At 46.1% G+C, this 17,502-nt stretch overlaps 1 protein-coding gene across 2 annotated transcripts; it reads left to right on the top strand.

The window, feature by feature from the left end:
* The first annotated feature begins 63 nt into the window (after window positions 1-63).
* Window positions 64-15,420, top strand: LOC102952649 (protein SCO1 homolog, mitochondrial). Of its 2 annotated transcripts, none has more exons than XM_042966881.1 (6): window positions 64-376; window positions 1,691-1,781; window positions 5,106-5,210; window positions 6,035-6,127; window positions 9,709-9,824; window positions 14,498-15,420. In XM_042966881.1, exons 1-6 carry the CDS (start codon window positions 92-94, stop codon window positions 14,630-14,632), a joined length of 825 nt encoding a protein of 274 aa, XP_042822815.1. In that variant the 5' UTR covers window positions 64-91; the 3' UTR covers window positions 14,633-15,420. The 2 variants fall into 2 exon arrangements, with proteins under 2 accessions (XP_042822815.1, XP_015394684.2); XM_015539198.2 differs by having other exon boundaries at window positions 5,106-5,303.
* The last annotated feature ends 2,082 nt before the right edge of the window (window positions 15,421-17,502 follow it).

The following is a 17,502-nucleotide window of genomic DNA, read 5'->3' as shown; positions in this document are numbered from 1 at the left end:
GGAAAGAGCGGCCCCCTGCGACTTCCGGAGGAAGTGGAGCCGGCGCCGGAAGTTGGGGGGCGGGCTAGAGGAGGCGCGGTCTCCTAGGTCCATGGCGGGCTTCTTACGGATACCGGGGTCCGCTATGCGGCTTCCGGGGAGCCGACTTTGGCGTGTCCTGCCCCACGGACTCGGGGTCTGGGCCCCGGCGGACGGGACCGCCGGAGCCTGGATGAGGCAGCTCTGCGCGCTGCGAGAGGAGGCGCGACGGACCTCGGAGCTCGCACGCAGCTGCCGGGGAGACCGGCCCCTCTGCACGGCGACGCCACCTCCACCGGGGTCGTCGGGTCCCGAGCCGAAGGGCCGCAGAGACCCCACGCGGCCCTCGAAGCCCGGGGTGAGTGCACAGCCGGAGCCCTCCCTCTGTCCTTCGCGTCTCCACGCCGGCCCGCGACCTCCCCATCCCACTTGGTCGCAATCTCGGAAACCACTCGGCCGGGCCTGGAAGGGTCCTCGGCTCAGCCTTACGCGGTTACAGACTCTCATCCCGCGACCCCCTCGGTGTGCGGGAGGTCCCAGCGCGGAAGAGAGAACCGACGCCTCCCCGCGGTTGGATTCTCGGGTTTGGATTGTAGTGCGCTCTTGTGCCCCCTACCCCCAAAATGAGTTCGGGGTGTTCTTGAAGGTCTCAACCTTGAACTGACCAGGAGTGAGGAATCCAAGCATGTTAATTCCTGTCACTTGAACGCCGCTTTAGATGTTCGATGTGTACGTTGAAATTGAGCAAAATGTGGGTCGTAGTTGCGTGCTGGGTATGCCCTCTTTGATTTCGCTCAGGTTCTAGTTCTGATCTGGAAAAACCTGAGAGCCGCTCCCCACTAGTGATGGTTAAGAGAAGTGGGTTTTAGAAGCTGGGGGGAGAAGGGTAATGAATTAGACCAAGGTAGTGGACATCTTACTTACCTTGGGACCTGAAAAAGAGTACAAAGAATTAACTTGATGCAATTTGCAAGAAGCTCCATTTTTAGATCTCTTCTACTTTGACTTTGTTACTTCTGGAAGCCAGAGTTAGAGTGACCTCCCTAATTGTTATTTGGTTTATTTATATTTTCCATATCAGCACAAATACATAATTAACTGGATTTGAAATCAGCCACTATGGTCAGGGTCACACGTGTTAACAGTCCTGGTACTTGAGCTTCAGGTCCTCTTTCACATGAAAGGAAATGGACTTAGGGAATTTCTTCTTGAAAAGGAATGCCTCTGTAATTGTGTTGGGAGCCCGGATGGAATTGCATCCACAGATACTGTCAAGTATTTTTTTTTTTTTTCAGTTTATTTTTTTTAACATTTATTCATTTTTGAGAGACAGAGCTTGCATGGGGGAGGAGCAGAGAGAGAGAGAGAGGGAGACACAGAATCCGAAGCAGGCTCCAGGCCCCGAGCTGTCAGCACAGAGCCCGATGCGGGGCTGGCTCGAACTCACAAACGGTGAGATCGTGACCTGAGCCAAAGTCAGACACTTAACTGACTGAGCCACCCAGGCGCCCCAGTATTTTCTCATCCCAGAGCAACACGAAACATTCTACATGTTGAAGAAGATCAAGATGTGTGTTTATGTATGTTAAAAACTACCATAGTAATAAATGTAGGACGATTGCATGTTTGCATCTGACTAGTATTTTTGTTTGTAAAATCTCTGCCCCAGTAGCCTGTTTCCTGGAAGTCTTTAGCATTCACATTTGCTATTGGTGGAGCCTTATTGGCTGGAATGAAGTACTTCAAGAAAGAAAAGACAGAGAGTAAGTAGATATCCTCTGCTCAGCTCTGAATAAAACCTTTCTTTTTTTTTTTTTTTAGCATCTTTTATTTTGTTCTTAAACTTTTTATCTTGCAATAAAAGTTTTTAGTGTTTTTTTATTTTTGAGAGAGAGTGTGTGAGCAGGGGAGGGGCAGAGAGAGAGGGAGACGCAGAATCCGAAGCAGGCTCCAGGTTCCGAGCTGTCAGCACAGAGCCCAACGCGGAGCTCGAACTCACAGACTTCGAGATCATGACCTGAGCTGAAGTCGGATGCTTAACCGACTGAGCCACCCAGGCACTCCTATCTTGAAATAATCTTAGATGAACAGAATGGTTATAAAGATGACACAAGAGAGTTACTATGTACCTTTCACCTAGCTTTCCCTATTGTTAACAAATTATATAACCATGGGTCATTTATCAAAACTAAGAAATTAAGATTGGTTCAGTACTGTTCACTGAATTCCAAACTGGATTTGGAATTCACCTGGTTTCTCATTGTGTTTTCATCTGTATTCAGATGCCACTGTGTAACAATATGAAGACTTAATTGTGAACAGATGGGAGCGTGGGTGGTATGACGCCCAGAGGGTTCCCAAGGATGACTTAGATGCATTCCAGCCATCGAGGTGCTTGTGACAGGGAAGCAGACACAGAAGGATTTCACTAGAAGAGGTTCTCCCCAGCCTCTGAAGGGCCAGCCCCTCCTGCAGACCACCAAATATCAGCAGAGGGAAGGGCCACAGGCTGACCTTGGATGATGGAGGGAAATAGGGAGAATCTGGTCAGGGAGTGCCAGGAACTGCTCTGGCTTAGCACTTGAAATGTCCAGAAATTGGCTACGAGAACTTTATATTTTAGTCACTACTCCAGGCTTTTAAGATTTGGTTTAAAAGTTTCTAGTCAAACTTTAAAATACAACATGGGGCGCGTGGGTGGCTCAGTCCGTTAAGCGGCCGACTTCGGCTCGGGTCATGATCTCGCGGTCCGTGAGTTCGAGCCCCGCGTCGGGCTCTGTGCTGACAGCTCAGAGCCTGGAGCCTGTTTCAGATTCTGTGTCTCCCTGTCTCTCTCAGACCCTCCCCCATTCACGCTCTGTCTCAAAAATAAATAAACGTTAAAAAAAATAATAAAAAAATAAAATATCACTTAAATCTGTTCTGGTTCTTCAGAGTCTGTTTTGAAGCCGTGATACAAAGGATATGTTTAGATCTGGGAGAATTCATAGGCTTCTAGAATCTTAGCAGTAGAAGGCCCATATTGATATACAGACCTGTTTGTTTTGTGTAACAACCAGTATTTTATTGATGGGATTTTCATATTCTAGTAAGAAATTAAGCTCCTTTAGTTTCACAAAGAAACAAAACAAGCCAGGAAAAGTAGTGGCAGAGACCATTCTAGAATAAGCAAGCTTTTGACTTTAGTTTGGAATTTCACCTGCGATAATATTTGTTTTATTAAAAACCCTATTGTGAAACGATATTTAAAGTATCTCCAGAGGCACATGGGTGGCTCAGTCGGTTAAGTGTCTGGGTTTCGGCTCAAGTCGTGATCTCGCAGTTTGTGAGTTCGAGCCCCGTGTTGGGCTGTGCGCTGACAGTGTGGAGCCTGCTTGGGTTTCTCTCTCTCTCTCTCCCTCTCCCTCTCCCTCTCCCTCTCCCTCTCCCTCTCCCTCTCCCTCTCCCTCTCCCTCTCCCTCTCCCTCTCTCTCCCTGTGTCTCTCTCTCTCCCTTTCTCTCTCTGTGCCTCTCCCCTGCTCTCTCTTTCTCTCAATAAATAAATAAACTTTAAAAAATTCAAGTATTTCTAAACCATTTGAGAGTGTTTGCTGACACGCATCATCATCTGTACTCCATTGTGTACTTTTTTACAGACGGGCAGGTACGTTCTCCAATTTCATCATGATACAGCCACCAAAATCGGAAAATGAACATTGACATGTTCACTACCATCCAGTCTTCAGGCCTCATTCAAGTTTTGCAACTTGGCCTTCTTGGTAGCAGGAGTTCAGCTCAGAACCAGGCCTTGTACCTACTTGTCTCTTTAGGCTCCTTCAGTCTGTAGCATTTTCTCCATCTTTACGAGACTTGGATGACCTTGAAAACTGTGACGATTACAGGCCAGTAGTGTCCCTTAGTTTGGGTCTGTCTGGTTTCCTCGTGATCAGATTCGGGTCACGTTCCTTCAGCAGGAATGTCACAGAACTCGTGCTCCGTTCTCGTTGCGTCTAGTCTGGTGGCACAGGGCCTCCTTTGGTCCCGTTACTGATAGTGCTCAGGTTGAGGGTGTGTCTGTCAGGCTTCTGTCCCGAAAATGTAATTAGTATATATTTCGTGGTGTGCATTTACACACTTAAATGTTCATCCCAGTCCGCATCAAAGTCTCCGTTTATTTATATCCGTCTGGACTCGTGCTCTCCTACGTATTTAATGAATCGTAACCCATATTCTCTTTATTTTGATGCTCCACTGTCCCCTGTTGGTCCCTGGCAGTCTGAGCAGCTCTTGTTCCTTGGGACACGTCTCCAGCGTTCTTTGAGTTCTTCCTTCGGTCTGACGTGACAGGATGTTCCAGGCTCGTCTTGTACTTCTCTGCCATGGTCCTGACACCCGCCATGTCTCCAGAAAGCCCTGTTCGCTTTTAGTGGAGGATGATACTTAGAACCCAGGGCTCGTTGCTGCTGGGTTGTGTCCACTGCAGGGTCCTCTCAGTGGACAGATGTGGTTACATCTACGTTTGCTTTTGTGTGAACGCATCTTGCAGCCACAAGTTGACCCTGGCACCTCCAGTTTCTGCACAGTACTACAGACTGCATTTGCGTTTTTTCTCCCCTTCTTTCTACCTATTGCCATGTATAACGCTTATCTTTAATTTACTTACTTGTTACTAATCCCCTGTATAGAACTGAGGTCCCATCGCTGCTGTCCCCACCCCATTCAGATGCCCTTGGGACACTCAGGGTAAGACTCCTGGTGCCAGGCCACCCCCCCTGCCCCACTTGGGCTCAGACAGTCCACTCTGGGCCCCTGTGGCCCCTCCCCCACCACAGCCACACCTGATGACAGGACTGAACTATTCCAAAAGAGGAAGAAATACCTTTACCACTTTCTTAGAGTCCTCTCTACATACCATTCCATTCAATTTGGTTTTGTTGCATTGTCATAGGATTGTTTTTCTTGAAATATTTTTTAAGTTTCTAGAAAACAGACTGTTTAGCACATTTTGTGCCCCCACAGTCATTAGTACGGTACTGACCGTACATCAGGCATTTCAGTACCTGTGGTTAGATTGACTTGTTTAACGTGAGTGTTTGTATCTCTTTAAGAGCTAGAGAAGGAGCGGCAGCGGAGCTTGGGAAAGCCTCTCCTCGGGGGCCCGTTTTCCCTCACGACTCATACTGGAGAGCCCGTCACTGACCAAGACTACCTGGGTCAGTGGGTCCTGATTTATTTTGGTTTCACTCATTGCCCTGATATCTGTCCAGAAGAACTAGAAAAAATGATTCAAGTCGTGGATGAGATAGGTAAGCCACCGCTAACTGTAAAAACTACTTTTCCGTAGTTTCACGTCCTCGGATTTCCGTTGGGCAAGGTGTTGTAATTATTTGCTTTCTGAGAATATAAAATTTCAGCATCAGGCTCATTTGCTGCTTTGATCCCCACGACCATATTCTCTACCAGAGGGAGCTTGTTCTGATGCCAAATGTTAAATTGCTTAAAAATGTGAGTGAGGTCTGGTCTCCTTCAGCGCTGCTTAATGTCCCTTGATTGTAGACATCCATCACTGACACTGTCGTCGTCCCCGTGACGGACCAGCAAGACGGCGGCGTGGTCTGTGATGTGCCGTCAGCCGCACTGGTTAGGCCCAGACAGGAGGCAGGCCTCCATCCTTAAACTGGATTGTTTCCGGGGATTCAGTCCTCACTAATAGTTCACCTTGCCCTTGAGCTGTGGTGGGGGGAAAACCGCAAACATCGCGTTGGATCAGAACACGAGATGCCCACGTGACGGGACCCCGGTAACGCGTGTGCACCGGTGAAGGTGTTCAGTAGGATTCTTATCTGATCCCACCGCAGATACTCTGGGGACCTGCTCGCAGGCCGTCCCATCCCTTCCCCATCCTCTCCTCCACGCTTAGGTGTCCCTGTGTTTCCCTAACCCTCGCTGTAGCACTTCCCGCTCTCTCTGCTGTAACTGCCAGCGTTCATCTTTTCCCCCGGAGCGTGAGTACTGACCAGTGGGAATATTCTTTCAGATGGAATTCCAACTCTGCCAAATTTAACTCCGCTTTTCATCACTATCGACCCAGAGAGGGACACCAAAGAAGCCATCGCCAAGTATGTGAAAGGTAGGTCCTATTAATAATGCTTTACATTTGTGCAGCTCTTAGAGTTCTTGAAAGATAGATTCATTCGACCTTACGTGCCTCGTGGACACGGGAGGACAGATGGTGTCGTCGTCAGGTTTACAGGTGAATAAAAAAGGTGAGGCTCAGTTGTGACCGTGAATAAGCAAATAAGAAACAAGTTTCTCAATTCCTGATGCACAGCTCTCTGTATTTTGTCACAGGAAGGACCGGACTTGGCCTCAGATATCAACTAAGTTAACAGAATCTTGAGTTGAGAGGCAGAACACATTGCTTCTCCTTCTGCCTCTGTACCTCATTCTCTCTGTAATAGGACAGATGTACATCCTGGGAGTATGGACATTGGGAGATAACGACATTATTATTTTTTTTTTTTAAGTTTGCTTATTTTTAGAGAGTGAGCGAGCAGGGGAGAGGCAGAGAGAGGGAGACGGAGAATCCAAAGCAGGCTCCAAGCTGTCAGCACAGGGCCCGACACAGGGCTCAAACTCACGAACTGTGAGATCATGACCTGAGCCAAAGTTGGACGCTTAACTGACTGAGCCACCCAGGTGCCCCAAGATGAGCGACATTATGAGATGTGAGCACCGTGTGAACTCCTACCGTATACTTTATAAATCCAGAACATTTAGTATGAGAAGCACATTTATAACTGTTCATAGAAGAATCTCAGTTGAAACATCACATGCAGGTTAAAACCTAAGAGAAAGCGATTCTCAAGACCAAGTGCTGGTAGAATTAAGGATGAACGCCTACGTTCTTAGGAGCTTGGGCAAGTTGCGTAATCTCTTAGGATCCAAGTTTCTTCAGCTGAAAACATGACGGGAATAAGAATCTGTTTTGTTGTTATAGGAGTGACAGGAACATGGGCACTCAAAAGTCAGGAATTGGAATTTTAAGTCTCATTATGGTGAAATTGATTTAGGCCAGAGGAGCTCATGAGTACTTCTACACTTAATTTTGTTATATGACCCATTGCAATGTGTATCATCTAAAGCTTTGAGGTTTTTTTAAAAGTGTGTTTTGTGAAGGACCTGCTGTATCTTGTCATTTAACGTATTTATTGAGATATAATTGACGTATGATAACATGTACATATTCAAAGTGCACAGTTCTCTTTTGTCATGTCTGGACTTGTGACACCATCACCACCACCAAAAAATGAATATACCTGTCACCCCTTGTGCCCTTGCCCCCGTCCCATCCCCAGATCTGCTGTCTGTCAACATAGATTAGTTTCCATTTCCTAGAAGTCTGTGTCCACAGAATTATTTAGTGTACTCTTTTGTTTTCAGTGGCTTCTTTCCGCATAATTATTTTGAGACCCGTCCATGATTTAGCATGTTATCAGTTGACTGTTTTTTATCTTCTGAGTAATATTCCAGTGATGGACACTGGAGTCACTTTCAGTTTGGAGCTATTTGCAGAGAGAGACAGCTGCCAAGACCATTCATGTACAAGCCTCTGTACAGACACATACTTTTCATTTCCCTGGTAAACGCCTGACTGCTGGATCGTGTGGTGGGTGTGTGTTCATCTTTTTAAGAAACTGATAGTATTCCAAAGTGGTTGTACGTTTTCACATTCCCAGCAGCCGTGCATGAGAGCTCTGGCTCCTGCCCGTGCTCCCCACACTTGGTGTGGTTTGAAGAGCACTTTATTGGTTTAGAGACAATTAGAGACCCTTCTTTTAGTTTCATGTGTAAGAAATCTTTGTCCAGCCCAAGGTTACAAAGGCTTGTGTTTTCTTAAAGTTTTAGAGCTTTTATTAGATATTCAAGGTGAATTTGTGTTCACTGTTTGCAGGTTAGGCAGAAATTTGAACAATGGCATAGTTTATTCCAAAAGCAGTGAAAAGCAGGTATAACTCATGGGGTGATAAACGATCTCTGATGGAAGTGTGTGTTACGTTGGCGGCTATTTTCTTTTTAACCATAAATTAACCAAATCCTAAATATCTCCCGATAAGTAGGCATCTGAGTTCCTGTAACTGAAATGCAAAACCCTTACGGTAATATTCTCCACCAGCACATACATGCAGAGATGGTCATCTTGACCAGTTGCACTGGATGGGGTGGGCGGATTTGAAAATATTTAAGTTTGGGGCACTTGGGTGGTGCAGTGGGTTAAGCGTCCGACTCTTAATCTCGGCTCAGGTCATGATCCCACAGTGCATGAGTTTGGGCCCCGCATCCGGCTCTGCACTGATGGTGCGGAGCCTGCTTGGGATTCTGTCTCTCCTTCTCTCTGCCCCTCCCCTGCTTGTGTGCTCACTCACTTGCTCTCAAAATTAATAAAGAAACTTAATAAATTTTTTTACATATTTAAATTCATATTTAGAAAATTATTGCAATTTCAGCAATATTTTTTAAAAGTTTTGGATATACAACTAATTCAGACTTCATTTACCTTTCTGTTTACTCAGAGTGGAAAAGAAAAACAAGCCATCGTGCTTTTTCAGTAGCTGAACAGATTTTCAATTTAGGTTGGATTAGTCCGAAAAATGAAAACAGGCTTTTTTCCTCTCTGCCTTTGGAAGAAGGCACTGCTGTTCAGTGTTGTACTTCCATCCCCGTGGTGGTTTGGTGACTTCACCAGCTCACTTCCATAAATCCCAAAAACCAAACAGTAAATACATGCCGGGAGGTTATTTGCTGGAAGATGAGACACAGCCCTGGACCAGAGTCGAGTGAATTGTGAAGCAAAAAGCAAACCTCTTTTTCAGGATACAACAAAACACTGTAATGCTTAATTCGTGGTAGTATCTTTAAGCTTGAGCATGTCTCAGAACCGTATCTGAGTATTTAAAAACAACTAAATTAATAAGAAACGTGATTTAAATGATTAGAACATATTCCCTCCAGATCATTACAAGAGGACTTTGAAAGGATTTCACTTCCATATGATAAGGAACCAGCTTTGGGTTTCAGTGATTTTTTTTCCTCTTTTCAGTTTCATTGATTTCTGCTCCAGCTCTTTTCTTCTCACTTTGGATTTAATTTGCTCTTCTTTTCCTAGCTTCCTAGGGGGATGTTTAGATTCCCGATTTTAGGTCCTCTCCACTGTATAAATTCAGTGCCACAAATATCCCTCGAAGGACTGCATTGGCTGCATCCCACACATTTCGATAAGTTGTGTCTTCATTTTCACTTAGTTCAAAATACTTTTAAATATCTCTTGAGATTTCTTCTTTGACCCGTGTGTTATTCAGAAGTATGTTTCGTCCCTGTGTGTCCTGGGATTTTCCAGCGATCTTTCTGTTACAGACTTTGAGTTCAACTCCACTGTGATCTGAGAGCACACGTATGGTTTCTGTCCTTTTAAATGTGTTAGGGTGTGTTTGATGGCTCAGAATGTGGCCTGTCTTGGTGAACGTGACTTCTTCATTACAAGGGAGAGTTTGCATTTGTTCTGTGTGCGTGTCTGTTCCCGTGAGTCACGAGGTGGGGACCGGGACACATGGGAAGAAAGCAGCAGCATAGACTCTGAAGGCAGGGGATGGGGGGTGCTTTCACTCGCTTCTTATTTTTCACTGTGTTTCTCTCTTTTTTTTTTTAATTTAGAATTTTCTCCCAAACTGGTTGGCTTGACTGGCACCAAAGAAGAGATCGACCGAGTGGCCAGAGCGTACAGGGTGTATTACAGTCCTGGCCCCAGGGACGAGGACGAGGACTACATCGTAAGTAGACGCTCGAGTGCCGCCCACAGGCCGGTGCTCAGACCGCACGCTTGTGCCGGTCTGACAGTGGGCTGTAGAAATGAGAGAAAAGCTGAGATCATCACAAATTCCTCAGGAATTAGGGATATTTGAAAGGATAATAGAAGTATAATTTTTTTAAGGATGCTGATTTAATGTATATTCAGTGTCCTTATAATTGAATTGCCCATTTTCCTTTTTAGTGGCCCAGAAAATTATGGGAAAATATATGATGAGTGGTATTTTAGATTCAGTAGAACATGGTACTTGGATACCATGTTGGGAATAAAGAGAACCCATCATTTGGGGACAAAGCTTTATTTAAATTTAAAAATATAAGAGCCCTGGGGCACCTGGGTGGCTCAGTCGGTTAAGCATCCGACTTCGGCTCAGGTCACGATCTCACAGTTCGTGGGTTCAAGCCCCACGTCGGGCTCTGTGCTGACAGCTCAGAGCCTGGAGCCTGCTTCAGATTCTGTGTCTCCCTCTGTCTCTCTGCTCCTCCCCCACTCATGCTCTGTCTCTCTCTCAAAAATAAATAAACATTAAAAAATATATATATAGGAGCCCTGGGTGGCTCATTTGGTTGAGCGTCTGACTCTTCATTTCGGCTCGGGTCATGATCCCGGGGTTGTGGGATCGAGCCCAGCGTCAGGCTCCGTGCTGAGCGTGGAGCCTGCTTAAGATTCTCCCTGCCCCTGTCTCCAACTCGCACTCTCTCCCTCTCCAAAAAAATAATAATAATAAAATAATAAAACCCATTGTCTAGGTTCTCGATGTCCCCAGGGAAAAGGTGTAAGGAGCAGTGTTAGGCCATGGAGAACTGCGTTTTTGGAATGAGCAAGAGTTCTGAAAATCAAGAGAAAAGACTGAAAGCTATAAGAAGATAGACTTTCCATCAGGTTTATTTTTATATGAATTATATACTTCAATTATATTCAATTCAAATATGAATTATATGCACAATTACGTGTTTACTATTTGCTTTCTGATGATGGCGACCAGAAATGCGGTCATTCCTGCACAGCTCATACATTCTCCAGCACTGCCCCCGGAGCCCTAGGTGTCCACATCACCCGGTCCCTCTTCTTACCTGGGCTTTCACAGTGAAGCACCAACAAAGGGCATCAGCACCACCCCACCCACCCGGTTTTCTTCTCAAACGGGACACTTTTTCCTGTCCATTAATAGTTGGCCTTGCCGTTTAGTATTAGTTCAGTTCTTCCCCCTCAGCTGTCATGCTCTGGTTTCTCTGTAACATTGGTCGGGTGGAGTGATTAATTATAGGAGCCTGTCTCCAAAACATGGTTTGGGTCGGATGCCCAACTATACAATCAACTGCCCTTCGTGTGTTCTTTAAAATGCTTTGAAATGTTGGTGTCGTCTACCTTGACTGTTTGGGACCCAGCAAGAACACATCATTTTCATGCTGTCTGCCCTGTAACCAGCAGTGACAGCAGGTGTGTGCGAGATCATAGACATAGACACGTATTTGGCCACGGAGATTTGTATTCAGTTATAAGATAGTCACACAGATAATCCAGAATATGAGTATTACTTTTTTAAGTTTAAAAATTAAAATGCAGATATCTAAGTCTTATGGAGACTTCTTGGACCTTCTGGAATACATCCTAGACCCGATTTTGAGAAATACTGGTTTACTGCCCTAAGAATTTGACCTTTTGATCAGAACCAGTGAATTGTGCCTTTGAAGCTAATGGAACTGTATGTTAGCTCCACTGGAGTTAATAATAATGAAAAAGAACCAATGAGTTCTTTGCTAAATCAACCAGTAGGGGGAGGCACTCTCCAGCTTGTTAGGTTTTTCATTGGTATGACTTCTGTCCTTTGAGGTCACAGATTTTCGTCCGCAAAATGGTGTGGGAAACTTCAGTCAAGATTTAAGGACCCGTAGGGAGTGAGGGAATCAGGTTTTCTTAATCTCAAGCAGCGGTAGCAAAGGGGAAGCTTCTGGCTTTTGAGTGCCCGTGGAATCTTCAGACTGATAGTACATGTGAATTGGATGTGCCAGGGACGCCTGGGGGGATTCAGTCAGTTAATCATCTGACTTCGGCTCAGGTCAAGATCTCACAGTTCATAAGTTCGAGCCCTGCGTCAGGCTGTGTGCTCGGAGCCCGGAGCCCGGAGCCTGCTTTGGATTCTGTGTCTCCTTCTCTCTCTCTGCCCCTCCCCTGCCCATGCCCTGTCTCTCAAAAATAAATAAATGTTAAAAAAAAAAAAAATTAAAGAAATGGGTGTGCCAACCATTTAGGGTCCACTGGAAGCTATATATATATATCATTGATATATATATATATATATATATATATATATATATATATATATATATATAAATATAATATTACATTCGTATGTAAGTATTAAGTAGGAAGTATTTTTGAAAAACAACATAACTGGCTTTCAAACCCAAGAAAAGATGTGCAGTTCCACTCCTAATGAAAGAATGTGAATTGTATAATGCAATGCTATTTTGTACCTGTTAGATCAGCAAAGGTCAAAAGTTGGAAATGTATTATCGAAATCTAATTTGGGGAAAAAGGGAATATGCTGTTGGGAGGAAATTTGGAACCATGGGCATTTCTGTGCATAGATGATAGGAATTTAACTGAGAGACCCTCTTCGGAAGCCAAAATTGTCAGTATCTGTCAGCGTTTAAAGTGGAATACTGTTTACTTTAGAGATTCTACTTTGAGGGATTTTTCTACGCCTGTACCCTACAGTGTTGTTCGTAGGGAAGAACCAGGCAACCATTTTTTAAAAGCTACCCTGTACTTACTGGCGGAGAACGGTGTCCAACACCTTGTTAAATGAGAAAGCGCCTACAGGACGTTGTTGCTTCTGTATAGAAAGAAGTAGGCAGGTATGTACACTCGCTAACAGATGTGGACAGTTTTCTCTGGAAGAATCCAGAAGGATCTGGTGGCAGTGGTTCCCTTGGAGGAGAATGGGAGGGACTCCTGGAAGTGTGGAAGGAGTGGCAGGCTTCCCCTGTAGAAGTTTACCGTATATTCTTTTCGATTTTTATGCGCATATATTTACTTGGCAAAACATAAAAATGCACGTGTCTGTGAAGCATACACACTGCTCCGCAGAACGCTGGCAGAGATCGTGCAGCAAGGTGGCAGCAGAAGCGGACTGTGAAATCGGGCAGGCCTGGGTTCTCAGCTTCGGTCTGGCTCTTACTGTTCTATAACTTCCTCTCCAGCCTGTTGGATTATTTCTAGAGGAGTGGGATGCCTGGCTCGGGACGAAGGTGGCATGTGACAGAGCTTGTCGGTGAACGTTGGCTTCCTGTATCTGTCCTGGGACCTACTAGAACTCTAAACTTGTGGGTTAGACACATACGACAGCTCTCGCTCTGCCCACAAGCCAGCTGGACGTTGAGACACGCCACTGACAAGTTTGACAGATACGGGTAGAACAGTATTTTCGTTCTGTACTAGAAAGTAATTTCCAGTAAGAACACTCATAACATAAGTCCCCTGGAATTTTAGTTTTTTAAGGGAGTGAGAGAATCGAGTACAAAAAGAAACAGAAAAACAGAAGCTATAGATACAGAGGAAGGCGTAAAGCGTGAGCTGGAGACCCAGTTCTGAGTCGGTATCAGATATGCGGAGAAACGCTGATCCCCCGTCCTGCTCCTTCAGCGAATTATTCCAGGACACGTGAAATCACCAGCTGTTTGAGCTCTTGGGGCACATTCTTTCCTTCTGTGCGCAGGCAAGTGGCTCTTTCCATTTGCTCTGTGTTTACAAATGTGTGTATATAAAAAAGCAATAACCTCACAGACCTATAATGTGTGGCGGGTGTATTTGGGGGTGTCTCCGGTTCGGTATGTGTGATCACATTTCGGTCTTTCTTTTTGTCTTGCCAAATAGCAATCAAGCCTGCAATAAATTCCAAGGACTCCTTAAGCGCCAAGCCTTCTGCTCATTTAAAGTTGGATTAAGTGCAGGCATATAAATAAAAACTGTATGACTGATCCAAGCTTAGGTTAGAGGTAGGAATGTTTTCAGAACTTTGCTCGGAAAATAGATAACTGTAAGACGGCTCCTCGGAGGGGTAGCATGTATGTCTCCTGAGGACGGCCCAGGTGATCTGCCTCAGATAGGATCATTCGGCAGAGTATATGCCAGCTTCCTGGGGGAGAAAAACCCTTATTTCCACGTTTCCACGTGAGTCACTAATATCAGGACTAAATAGCATTCCAGAATGTATAAATCATACACTTACAGTAGTGGTGACTTTTCTGGGTTCTTCTGATACAGTGTGGTAGGCAGCATTTGGGAGCAATGAGGTACCCGTTTCTTCCAAAAGCAGCATCCATTTCTTGGAAGTCGATTCTCCCGAGATCGAGTGCATGTGTGTGTTATGGACAGAACCAGAAGAATCCCAAATTCTAGCTGATGTCTAAGGCAGTAGTCTGTGGAGAGTGCTGGAATGCAAACGATTTTAGATATTTGTCACCGTGAATTTATGAAAATAGGCTTAGACGCATTCTGTAAACGATACATGTTACAGAGGTTATTTAATCATTAATGTGAAGTTCTCATCTGCAGCATTTAATCAGAAAAAGAAGCGACTTATTTTGGTAATCTTTTTGTCCTTTCCCTCCCCCACCTTTTTCTCTGCAGGTGGATCATACAATAATAATGTACTTGATTGGACCAGATGGCCAGTTTCTAGATTATTTTGGCCAGAACAAGAAGAATGCAGAAATAGCTGGTTCCATTGCTGCGCACATGAGGGAACATAGGAAAAAGAGCTAGCCAGAGCAGTGGCGCCGGGTGGATGTTCCCTTGCCAAAGAGGAGAAAAGCTTTGTCTCCCATAGGAGCCAACATCTATCTGTGTATATACATATGCAACCGACAGAATGGCCTTCGTACTGCAAGAACATCTGTATTGTGGACATTATGGGTGCAGTACAAATGGGTATTATGTTACCCTTGGGTTCAGCCAAAATCGATTCTTGGAACTGTAAAGATTACAACCGAATAGTCGCTTGAGACCGGAGGACCAAGTTACCGTGAAGCCGTGGGATGGACTCAGGAGAGACTCAGCAGGTGCATTTCTCCACGTCAGAGGGGCCCTCGGATCAGCACTGCTGTCTCTCCTGTGTCCTGGACCCTTGTCACCCGGGTTGTGGGGCTGAATTTCCAGGAAGAGTAATTTCCACAGTGCCCTTGCTTTCCTCTTCGAGTTCTTGGTGGTTGATAACAGTCAAATTAAAATCGGGCTCTTGGACATTCACAGTTGGGTTTTTAGGCCTGAAAGCATTTAAGTATAGTCTGTGCGAACAGACACCATGGTCAAGTTTGTATTGTGCTTCCATCGGCACCTGCTGATTTTACTAACGAGGAAGTCTGTTGTTTGGGGAAGATGGGTCAGTTTCTCGGGTCCTTTTATGTGATTTTCATTTAAATGTGCCGGGTTTCCAGCCAGCTACCAAATGAGCAAAGGAGGATCTTGAATCGGGACTGTGGCACAGGGTTCTCCTCTGCCTTGGCTGGGTTGCAGTGGGTGTGAAATAAAGGTGTGCTCGGTTTTGCAGCTTGGACAGTGTGACCTTTCTTGTGGTGAAGGGTGGGTGCGTCCACGGCAGCACAGAGACCCGCAGACTCGGGTGGGCCCCTTGGGTGCTTGTTAGAGCTCAGGTTCCGGCCAGGGCTGGATTCGCAGGTTCTGGGTGGGACGCAGACCTGTACGCTCATTTTTTTTTTTTTTTAATGTTTATTTTATTTTAGAGCGTAAGTGGGGAAGTGTAGAGAGAGAGAGACACAGAATCCAAAACAGGCTCTGCACTGTCAGCACACAGCCTGATGCGAGACTCGAACCCACGAACCACGAGATCATGACCTGAGCCGAAGTCAGACTGAGGGAGCCACCCAGGCACCCTGGACCCCTGTGTTCACAAACAACACGTAGGTGCCTCAGATGCTGGTGGCCTGGGGATCAGGCTGGAGAAACCGTTCTGTGGGGAAGCAGCATTTTGATCTGCACAAGTGAAAAGCTGACCCATCCTTTGGTGTGTCTGTTAACAGCGTGCTGTGCACACAGCCGTTGAGGAGAACGAGTGGTGGTGTGAATCCTTTGTGAATTCAGCTTCCCTGGGCGTCTGGGCTCGAGTGTCCCTTTTTCCTACCAGAAGCGGCCACCCAGGGCCAAGTACTCCCCAAGTTTTCAGTAAATCCTAATGCAACGGGTACAGTTTATAGTCAGACACACTCGTGCACATCACTTAGGTTCCACGTGCACATGATACAGGCCTGTTGCGGTTTTTAAATTCACAATACTTGCATTAAACCTACAAGAAATACGTCAAAGTACATGAAAAAGGAAAACCTTATACTCCAAAGCGGCCATGGGCTGCATGGTCACCGCCCCCAGGATTCGGATGGTGAAGTGCTGATCCCCAGTACCTCAGAATGGGACTGTTTTGGCAGAGGGCGTCTTTGCAGAAGTGACTCAGATAAAATAAGGCCGTTAGGGTGGACCCTCGCTCAGTGTGACTGGTGTCCTTAAAGAAGAGGGCGGGGGCACAGAAGACCAGCTCCATGAGAAACTTAACCCCGCTGACACCTTGATCTCGGGCTCGGAGGCTCCAGCCTGGTGAGAAAATGAGCCACGCTGAAGCCCCCGCACCCGCACCCCGCCCCCAGTCTGTGTGGCTTTGTGCCAGCAACCTGACCGGCTGGCACCTGGCCGTTCTCCCGTATCCGGTAGAGAAGAAATAGCCACAGGACTGAGTTCCTGTAAACGCCAAGGTGGAATGACTTTCCTAGGAACCTTGTCAAGAAGGTGAGGGGCTTCGCTGAAGGACTGGTCTCATGTGACAAAGAAAATACCAAATGTCTAACATGCCAGACGTGAGAGAAGCTGGTCTGCTTTAGGCCACAGGACATTTGTGTGGGTCACTTTGCAGCAGGCTGGCCCCAGATAAAATGGAGTCTTCGTTCTCCGATGTCACAGGTTAGAGCTGCACGAGGATCCAGAGAGCGAACGGCGGCTTTTGAAGAACCGCATTTGCTGTTCGTTCCAGTGTCAAGTTTAAAGGCTTAGAATCAGGATGTTAGAAGCAGGGATGACGTCAAATCTCGTTTTAAGCGCGAGGGGACAGTCCCAGAGATGCGGCTACTGCCCTTCCTCGTGAACCTAGGTTAGAACGTGGGCCTCCGTGTCCGGTCAAGCCCCTGCGTGACCCACTGCCGTGGGGTGCTGACCATGACCGTGTGAATCCAACCAAGCCTGGGGGTGCACTGTGGCGGGCGGGCAACCTTTCCAGTTGTGAGTTCGGGGAAATCAGAAGGAAGGCTGCCTTTCAACAAAGTATCCCTTGCAGACCTTCAAGTGCTGGTGCTGGGCTCTCCAAGGGAATTCGTATTTTTAGAAACGCTGTTGTTTATTTGAAAAGTAGAAGAATCCTCCCTGTGCAGCATGCACGGAAGTACTTCATGCACCCGGCTATCCGCGAGGCAGCTGGTAACCTGAGGTCCAGGGGGCGAGAGTCACTGAACACACACCCATTTGGTCAGTCCACAGTAAAATACCCGTGGGCTGGAGGCTAATGGGAACCCAGTAGAGCGATTTGACGTTGTTGTTGTTGTTGTTTATGTAAGCTCTGTGCCCAACGTGGGGCT

The sequence above is a fragment of the Panthera tigris genome, chromosome E1 (genome assembly GCF_018350195.1).
Source record: "Panthera tigris isolate Pti1 chromosome E1, P.tigris_Pti1_mat1.1, whole genome shotgun sequence".
Classification (NCBI taxonomy): Eukaryota; Metazoa; Chordata; class Mammalia; order Carnivora; family Felidae; genus Panthera; species Panthera tigris.
This window is presented reverse-complemented; position numbering and strand designations above follow the sequence as displayed.